The 9952-nt window shown below is 40.5% G+C and overlaps 1 protein-coding gene across 1 annotated transcript; it reads left to right on the top strand.

Annotated features, from left to right (window-relative positions):
• The first annotated feature begins 166 nt into the window (after nucleotides 1–166).
• Nucleotides 167–9744, top strand: CHMP5 (charged multivesicular body protein 5). The gene is made up of 8 exons (XM_086740453.1): nucleotides 167–352; nucleotides 4783–4887; nucleotides 5675–5721; nucleotides 6678–6771; nucleotides 6852–6923; nucleotides 8074–8182; nucleotides 8557–8669; nucleotides 9144–9744. The coding sequence occupies exons 1-8, from the start codon at nucleotides 284–286 to the stop codon at nucleotides 9192–9194; spliced, it is 660 nt and encodes a 219-aa protein (XP_086596579.1). The 5' UTR covers nucleotides 167–283; the 3' UTR covers nucleotides 9195–9744.
• Nucleotides 9745–9952: the final 208 nt, after the last annotated feature.

Raw genomic sequence — 9952 nt, 5'->3', positions numbered from 1 at the left:
TGTGCTGCTGTTTCACTGGCTCCGCTCCCGCGGACAGGCCCGCCTCTGCCGCGGCCACCGGGGCGAGCTGAAGAGGTTCCGGGGTATCGGCCCCGGATGGCCAATCACGGTTCGCCGCCGGGGAGAGGAGGCCGGAAGTGCGGGGGCGTGCTGCTGTACAAGCGCTTCCGCCTTCGCCGCGGCCCCGCCTTGGGGGCGGCCGTCCGTGGGCTTCCGGGTCGGCGGGGAACGCCGCCGCCGTTGCCGGGACCCGGAGTGAGACCGAAGCGCCGCCGCCGCCGCCATGAACCGCTTCTTCGGTAAAGCGAAGCCGAAGGCGCCTCCGCCCAGCCTCACCGACTGTATCGGGACGGTGCGTACACCCTCCCCGCGGCACCTGACCCGCAGCCCTCCGACCCCCACGAAGGGCCGGGGCCGGCGACGGCGCTGCCCGGCCCAGCCGCCTTCCCGGGAGGGACAGGGGAGCGGCGGAGCGGGCCCAGCCGGGCGATGCTCTCCCCGCCACGGCGGGTCCCGGGGCTGAGGGCGCGCTGGGGACGGCTGCCCCCCGCCGCCGTGCCTCCGCTGGTGTCGGTGCGGGCCTAGGGCTTCGTACGCGAGCGACTGCTTGTCGCTGCGCCTGCCCGTAGGCGGAAACGTGCGGGTGTCCGCACCGACCCGGGGGGAGGGGGGGGGTGTATGGGCGTGCGCTGGTTTGGAGGTACGGCCTGTGGGTGCGGGTGTACGTGCCGGGCGGTACGCACCTGTGCGTAATCGGTGTGGCTCTGCCTGCCTGAGTGCCGGTACACAGCTGCGTGTGGAGGGGCTGTCTGCCTGCGTGTGTGTGCGCGGTCTTCCAGTACCTCAAGGGGGCCTACAAGAAAGATGGGGAGAGGCTGTTTAGTAGGGCCTGTTGCAATAGGACGAGAGGTAATGGTTTTAAAATAGAGGGGGGTAGATTTAGATTGGAAATTAGGAAAAAAAAATTTCCAGCGTTATAGAACACTGGAACAGGTTGCCCAGAGAGGTGGTGGATGCCCCATCCCTGGAAACGTTCAAGGCCAGGCTGGATGAGGCTCTGAGCAACCTGATCTAGTCAGGGATGTCCCTGCTCCTTGCAGGGGGATTGGACTAGATGACCTTTGAAGGTCCCTTCCAACCCTCACCATTCTATGATTCTATGATTCTATATGCTTTATGTGTGTACAGCTATATAAACACTTGAATGTACACAGCTACGTGCCTGCGCTTTGGTACGGTGTTTTTGTATATTTGCACACATGTACTTCGGTTTGCATCTGTGCATCAGCATGGCGTGTGCGGGAGCATACATGCACACTAGTACGTACATTTATACACATGTACACCCGTGCCTGTATTGGTTTCCTGCGCACGGGAGCGCGTCCCATAAATGGATGCATGCAATGTGCATGTAAGGCCTGGCACTGTAAGCAGAAGATCAGGAAATGTCTTCCTCACAGCAGCCAGCTCTGTATTAGTCAATTAGATTATTGAGGGCTGATTTTGACAGTTCCAAGTCAATGTGCATTTTCTAATGTTGAGACAAATCATAACAAAAACGGTCAGATTTAGATATGCCAGCAGGCAGTCTTCCACTGGGAGCTTGTTCAATCCCAGTGGATTTTTAGGGTACATTAAAGTGTAATTTAAACAGCTGCTTTGACTGGCAACACCAAGCATTTAGGATTTCTTCCAGAAAAGGTCATCGTCACCACCACCCACCAAGAGCTGCATGGCATTTTGATCCTCTTTTAGTTGTTTGTAATTACATTCTCTGAAAATATGGCTCTACATGACAGCAAGTTAGCTGAAAAGTAGAGTTTCAGGGTTTTTTTTTTTTTTTTTTACATAATGTGGTGACTTGGCAACCAATGATGAGTTGCAAAATGGTTTTTAAGATAAGGAAATAAAGAGCTTGTGTTGGTCAGCTGTTGAGAAATGAAGGGAGGGCTCCAAGCACAGCTCATTGGTGTGAAGAAGTCTATAAACCAGTTATTGTTACTAAGCTCTGTGTTAGCTGACAGCTTTCAATTTCTGTAGATGAAACTAAAGTTTAAGACAGTTCTGTATCACTAGTAGGTGTGGTGAGAAATGTACTTCCTTTTAGAAGTTTGACGTTTATGAGTGAACTTTTTGCACCGATTTACGTGACGTAATCTATCTGATCTGTGAAAGACTTGCTGTGTTTTCGGGTCATTTTCACAATAATGAAGATTCGTACAGGTCCTGCTAAAGGATTAGAGATACCAAAAAAACTTGCACTCTTTCTTTATGATGTTAAATTCAACAGTTTGGAGACTCAAGTAATGTCAGTTCTGTGTTGTTTTCAATCTTAGACACATTTTGTTGTACCTTTTGAAAGAGTCATATTGCTTTGTAGAATCTCTTACCTTGTTACTTCAATGGTAATTAGCCATTAAACGGCAGTCAGGAATTATTGTATTTGGCGAGCAATGATTAATGTTCATAGTTACCATTTGTTAAAAATGTAGACAACTCTTAGGCAGAACTTATGCCCATGTTTTGGATGTTCTTTCCTGTGTATGCAAAAGCAGTATGACTGAACCCCGTAAGATCAACACACAATGCGCTGTTTTTTTTTTTTTTTTTCCTGTGGTAAGAGAACAAGCATCACCTTAAGATATCTAAACAATTCAAGATTTTGGCATTTAAACAGCTGGTTCTGTGGAATCACTGATCTGAAGTGTTTACTGAAGCCTAGGAAACACTTCTCCCTACTTTTCTTCGATGGCTGGTAACTATTGAGTCTGCTGAGTCACTGTGTGATGCCTTCCTGTCTCCACACTTATTCCCCACGGGTATGTCCCTGCTCTCTACTTTGCAGTTTCTGCTTGCTCTCTTGCGGTGCCTGACATGCTTGCCTCAACATCAGATTATTTTGTCCTTGCTGGCTGAGCACAGTCAGATGACTCAAAAGCTGTCACGAGGCCAGTAGGAGGAAGGATGCATCAGGAACTGTGGCATTGATTTTTTTTTTTTACTTCTTTGAAAAAACACTCCAAATTTATGGTTTCTTTTCAGAGTAGTAAGTAGGAAAATAGGAATAAAAGGCTAATAGTTGTGACAACAGTGTTAAAATTCAGTCTTATACGTGTTGTTCTTTTTTTAATAAAAATAAGCTGCACTTTTGCTTAATAGGGATTTGGAATACCACAATCACTTTCTTTTGTTTAGATTGAGGCCCTTCTGTAGCAATGAAACGTACCTCAGTATGCCTTATTTGTGAATAATACAAAACAGCTCTTTCAGTCCTAATATACAGTCTAGTTTTCTGTTGGATAAATTAGATCCATTCTCTCCTCATCTGTCCATTCTTGTTTTTAAAAGCTGAGGTCCTGTGTAATCTGTGTGTGAAATTTTCATGTAGCTAATCAATACAGGATCATCTGTCTCTGCCTCCTGCTAGTACTGCCTAAAAGAATAATTATATAAATAAACCAAAGAACTGGTTTTCCCCTGTGAAGGAGGCTGACTTCAAAGATGCTTTTAGCTGATGAAGATCTTGAGGAGGTGCCACGCTTTGAACCTACAGGAGTTTTAAAATCGCAAATACCTCTCTTCTGCTATTAGTAAAATATTTGGCATAATATAAAGCTCAATACATTTTTTTTTTTTTTTTTTTTTCAATGCCAGCTGTGTCCAGACACTTTAACGTCTTGTGTGGAGTGTTCATATCAAATGTTCTGCTCAGGATGCCTCTGGCAAATGCATGTTGCTTTCATAGAGAAGAGATTTAAAAGGATCATTGAGATAGCAAAATGAAAATCTGCATAATTGTACATGTTTAGCCGCACCATTAGCAATTCAGAATTCTAAATTTGCATTGATTGGTCTCACGCTATAATTGGAATGTCTTTATATTCTAATCCCTAGAGAGGCTCCTTGGAATGAGAAGTTAATAAGCTTTATTTTGTTGTCTCCAGAGAAATGCTGTGATAGTCGGTTCATATTAAGGAGGCTGTCTTTGGTTTGTTATGAATTTGTGTATGATGTTAGAATGACCTGTACCCATGTTTGGTTATGTAATTATCATCTTTATCCCTCTGATGCAGAAGGTTTTAAATATTTCCAAAATGACAGCTCTGTTATATGCTTTGCATCAGGGCTGTTAGGATTGGTTGGTGGAGGTCTCTTACCGAGCTATGCAGCTGTTACTGGGATTTGGAGCAAAAGTCCAGTAAGAATTCAGAGTAGCTGCCACGTGTGGAACTGCTGTGTCCTGGCTCCCTGTGCGGGAAGTGATGGGAAAAGTGTCTTTCTGACAAAGAACTTGGGCATCTTTGGTTAAGTCTGGGCTTCTTAAACATAACCAGTAATCCAGGTGTCATTCTGAAGGATTAATGTTCTCTGCTCACCAAAAATAAACCTCTAGCCTTGCTGAACACATCTCTGACCCTTTTGCATGGCCCCCTTATCTGCCAGCACAGTACACTTAAGTTTTTCTGTTCCAGTTTGTGCTCTGTGCTGTCAGAAATACCTGAATAGAGACCGTGACTTGAGTGAGTGTGCAAGGGAGCTGATAAGAACGTGTTACAATGGCAGACCTTCCTGCAACCTCAGAATGTTTCTTGTGCTCCTTGTAGAAGGTGTTTCACTTGATTCTGGTTTTGATTCTCTGCAAACTTTAAACTGTTGTAAAACCTTTGAGGGAAGAAACAGTTCACTTAAAAGAATAATAAAACTGAGGGTGTTCTTTTTATTTTCCAATAGCTGAATAAAATCTTAATGAATGTTTTTTGTTTGCCCCATCACATATTAAAGGTGGATAGCAGAGCTGAGTCAATTGACAAGAAAATTGCTAGACTTGATGCAGAACTTGTGAAGTATAAGGATCAAATGAAGAAGATGAGAGAGGGGCCTGCAAAGGTAAGAATCTTCTGTGGGATTTAAGCATGAGAGGATGTGACTCACACTTTTTGTCAGGTAGTGAGGTGATTTAGCCAGTTCATCAGGTTCTTAGAATTGCATCTTGCCCTACTGATGGAATATAAGATCCTGCAGGATTATTTTAATTCTGAAGCATCTCTTAGACATGCATCTTTGAACAGTGTTTTTGTTGTTGTTTTTTTTCTTGTATTTTATTGTGTGATATAATTCCTCAGTCAGAAGTAACTTTCTTCCCTTCTTCCTTCTGTTACCTGAATTAAGTCTGGTAGAGAGGTTCTTTTGTTCTTCAACCAAAATAAAAAGGTTTGCTTTTTGCAGAAAGGGAGTAGGAAAACCCATTTTTGAAAGGAGATAAACATATAATATAAAATGTATCTAATAGTAAACATACGTAATATAAACAGTATTGTTAAAAGTACCTTTTGCAGTATTGTTTGATGCTGACCATTAAAATGTGTTGATGAAAGATGGTTCTGATGGACTAATTTTGACTTTGTATTCTGCTTACCAAAAAAAATAAAAAAAAATCAAATGCCAGAAATGTTAAAACTGTTTTCTATTAGAAGATTTACATACAAGATTATTTGGTTAATCATTAATGCAGAACAAATGCTGCATGTGACTATTGTTAAACTCTTTGCATTAGTATCTGAGGAATTTTTTGGAAAACTTAAATGTGATACATTAGATTTAAACAGTATAATCAAGACTCAAAAGAGTCAAAAGTCAAATATTTTTCCTAATGTTACAATATTGTGTGTTTCAGAATACAGTAAAGCAGAAAGCGTTGAGAGTGTTAAAGCAGAAGCGAATGTAAGTTTAAACCTTTCTCAAATCCCTCAGATGAATTGTACCTCTCCAGACTTGCTCAATTACCTGTTAAGTATTTGTGAACTTTTACCATCCAAAGTATCCTATGGTAAGGAATGCAATAGTTTAGTTAGATGTTGTAAGAAGGATTGCTTGGTTTTGTTTTGTTTTGTTTTTTCCTTTCCTTTTTTTGACCTCTGTCTGCTAATCTTATGTGATAGTTTTTACCCTGTTTACAGTCACTGGGCCAGTCATAATAGGCTGTCATCATATCCCTCTCTCATCTCTTCTCCATCTTGTTAATCAGTAATATATTTAGTCATTCCTTGACCAGAAGCTGTTTTGTATTTGGATCATCCTTGTCTTGCAGACCTCCTGCCTTGAATGTTTGCTTTCATTTTTCTTTAACTTGATATATTTTACATTCTTTATTGGATATAAGTTTAGCTTTGAGAAGGATGATTTCTTGATTTTTCAAGTCCTCCTTTTCTTTTTGGTTAGCCTTAACAGTTTTGTTTTGCTACCCTATCCTCCCGCTCCTCCCTGCTCTGCGGAGCGCCAGTGCAGAGCCATTGTGGTTTGGATAACCTGCATCTCTTCCGTTCTGCTTACAGCATTAGTGAGCAATGGCATGTATCTAGCTTATAGTGATTAAAACCTTTGCTATATCCTCACCTAGTGTGTAAGCCTATAGAAATATGGTATCGCCATCAGTTAAAACAGAAGCTTAGTTCAGGAGTAGCTTTGTCAACTTTAAATACACAGAAATTCGTAATGGCCAGGATCTTATGAAGCTGTTTATTCTGCTGGGATCGTTTATAATTTAAAAAAAAAAAAAAAAAATCTCTTCCCATCTTTAGACTACTGCTGCTGATTTTTAAATTTTAACAAACCTAAGAATTTTTATGGCAATTAATAGTGTGGTGTTTTAAAGCCGTTCTTTGCATTGTTTTTAACAGGTATGAACAGCAGAGGGATAATTTATCACAGCAGTCTTTTAATATGGAACAAGCTAATTACACTATTCAAGCTCTGAAGGATACAAAGACAACGGTACCAGTATATTCATCTCACATTTGTTTAACTTGTGTGTGCTACATCAGATACAAGCATGTTGTTTGACTCTATTCTAGGTTGATGCAATGAAACTGGGGGTGAAAGAAATGAAGAAAGCTTACAAGCAAGTCAAAATTGATCAGATTGAGGTGAGCTTCTATAGTTTAAATTATTAAGAACTGAAACAATGTATTGTAATAGCGACGAGTGAACTATGTAACTTAAAGGTAAGCTGATTGGTTTAGTTCACATGAGTTTGCTTCCTTTTTTTATGGGACCATCATTATAATTATTTCCTGATGTCTCTGGTATGGCACAATCAGTTGGCCTCCTTGCACTGATTGTTCTTTCCTTACTGAGCTAATCTTTAATCTCTTATTTCCTTCCCTCAGCACTTCAGCATAAATGTTGGTGAATATTTCCCTGCTATTGTTTTTTTTTTGTCTTCCTTTTCCAACTCCCCCCTCCATGTTAGCAACATGCAGATTAGTCCTGTGCTCCCCTAGATCAAGGCAGTGCCTGATTTAAAAAACAAAACAAAACAAAAACAAAACTAAACAACAAAAAAACCCCTAAACCTAAAACAAAAACAATGCAGAAACTCCCACCAAAAATCAACAAACCAACCAACCAGTTTAATTTCAAGAGGTCTGCAAAGGCCTGGCCATGACTTCAGAAAATGCATAAAAAACAATCACAAGGTCTCTAAATATAATTTAAAGTGTGCTGAACTTAAACTCTTACAAAATGCCAGCACTGAATTCCCTCATGTTCTCTTTCCTATGCTGTTTTTATATATAGCCTGCATTATAAACCTTTAGGCAAGTATTGTCTCCTTTCTTGTACCCAGGAGGCAGTAGTTCTACTAAAGTATCTTCTAAATTTTTCTGTGGCACAACTCGGGCTAGTGTTTATTATCCAGATGGTAGATTTAATTTCTCTAGATTTCATACTCTTCCTGCTTTTCAATATAATGCTGAACTGTATTTATTAGAGGCTTTCAGTTTACCCTGAAGAATAGTTAAAATTTAAAATTAAAAAAAAAAGTTCAGCAAAGATGTCGCTTCAAGGTTCCTCTTTTTCTACCTCATACATTTATTATAATTTTAATAGTAATTAAGGCCACACTATAGTAATAGTATCTTGACTTGCATTGATGCTGCTTCAAAAAAATGGTTTATGCATTACAAAATTTGAGTGCCTTGTATGTTTGAATTATTAAATTGAATTTGATTAAGCTCCAGTAAACTTAACTAAAACTATTAAATATGGACCAGTTGAAATTGTTTCTTGCTTCAGGACATACAAGATCAGTTAGAGGATATGATGGAAGAAGCCAATGAAGTGCAGGAAGCACTGAGTCGTAGCTATGGCACACCAGAGATTGATGAAGATGACTTGGAAGCAGGTGAGGAAGGTGGAGGACACATTACTGAATGTAGAAATCGTCATACAGTGGTTCTTAATTTCATTAGTCAAAAACTTTAAGTTAAAAAAAAAAAGTGTTAATCACTTTTCTAAACATAAAAGCTGCATTTCCTTTAAGAGCAGTAACAACAGTATGAGACAAACATGAGAGCTACGCTAAGGGAATGCTGCAGTGAAGGAAAGAAGGTTCTCTGTCTTTTGTGGGAGTGTGTGTATTCCCGGCTGATGACTAAGTAACACTAAATGAGTGTGAATGTAAGCATTCAGTATGAATTCTGCTCCTCTGTAAGAGCAACTTCTGTTTTGCAAAAGGAATTCTTGCATAATTTTTCAACCAGCATAATTCAATTTCAGAACTGGATGCGTTAGGTGATGAGCTTTTAGCTGATGAAGACAATTCCTACTTAGATGAAGCTGCATCTGCTCCACCAATCCCAGAGGTCACTCCTACAGACACGAAAAACAAAGTGAGTCCTTTCTTCTTTAAATGCAAAATGCATCTGTTTTGTTTTGTTTTGGATTAATAATGTTTGTGTTTGTTGCTTGATAACTGGAATCCTTAATATTTTCAATTTAAAATAGTGCTTAATGTGTTCTGTATTCTGGACACTATATATGAGAGAATACGGTGTACTGAATGCTCTTATATTTTAAAGAGCTACAATGGCATTTTGTAACTCTTATTTAACATTGTCAGACTGCAAGTAGAATTTAAGTGTACCTTTACAGCTGCTAGTATAGTTACTCTTAAAAACGTAAGAAAGCCTTCTGTACGTTTGCATTTGGGGCTTCATAGTAGGGAAGAAATCTGATGCTGTTATTTTCATGCCAGCTGTCACACAGTGACAATTATAATTTTATAGAAATTATAAAGAAACTTTTGTGAAATGTTCTGGTTGGTGGAGAGTTGTTAACCTGTTGCTATTGCTTCTTTCTTGCAGGATGGTGTACTGGTGGATGAATTCGGATTGCCAAAGATCCCTGCAACATAAATGTTCCAAAAGCACAATGGATATAATGAACTACACTTTACAAATCAAATTAAGATTTTTTTTTTTTTTTTTTTTTAAATCCTGGAGAACTTGTCCTTCCAGTGTAACCTTAATATCACTACATCCTAGAATACAGTATGAATGGCGGGTGGTGTTCTTTCTTCAAAGAAAGTTGTTCAACTACTGACTTTTCTATTAATGGAAAATTTGGCACAGTTCCCTTCAGTGGAAGCAGTCAAATAGCTTTTGATTTCTGTGTCTTATGGACAAAGTAATAGTGAAGAGTAGTGGTGGCGGTTGATAGCTGAGGTTTATTTTGACTTTGTACGATGTTTCTCTTTCTTGAAACGAAGACTGTATGTTGCTGCCTACTCTCTGTAAAATAGCTCCCTTATTACTATGCTTATTTGATAAAAGAATTGAAAGCAATTTTAAACTACTGCAGTCTTGAGACTTCTATGCTGTCGTACTTGTAACCTTCTTGAAAGCTGTAACAAATAGGGTTGTTGTTAACTTTATGTAGTCTGTGAGACATAAAATCATGTAGATAGCTGCTGCTTTCGTGTGGTGTTTCTGGCAGTTAATTTGGTCTGAACCTGTCCGCCGTTCTGATCGGCGCCACGTGCTGCTGGAGGACAGGATGTGCCGGAGCTGCGGTTCTGGTCTGGTTCTGACCCCAAAAGCCTCCTGCGCGGCCTTTGGCAGCACCGTGCTCGCACCAGGCACCAGGCTCGCTTTGGCCTCGTCTCTCCTCCCGT

Source organism: Chlamydotis macqueenii, chromosome 2 (assembly GCF_036417535.1).
Source record: "Chlamydotis macqueenii isolate bChlMac1 chromosome 2, bChlMac1.mat, whole genome shotgun sequence".
In the NCBI taxonomy this organism is placed as follows: Eukaryota; Metazoa; Chordata; class Aves; order Otidiformes; family Otididae; genus Chlamydotis; species Chlamydotis macqueenii.
The sequence above is the reverse complement of the archived record's forward strand: the minus strand, read 5'-3'. Positions and strand labels throughout refer to the sequence as shown.

What these genes read in the sequence shown, in the direction of transcription:
- CHMP5 (XM_086740453.1), top strand. Translation starts at nt 284, where the DNA reads ATGAACCGCTTCTTCGGTAAAGCGAAGCCGAAGGCGCCTCCGCCCAGC. An exon ending in TCAAAATTGATCAGATTGAG is followed by an intron (nt 6,924 to 8,073) that starts GTGAGCTTCTAT and finishes TTCTTGCTTCAG; the next exon opens with GACATACAAGATCAGTTAGA. An exon ending in CTACAGACACGAAAAACAAA is followed by an intron (nt 8,670 to 9,143) that starts GTGAGTCCTTTC and finishes TCTTTCTTGCAG; the next exon opens with GATGGTGTACTGGTGGATGA.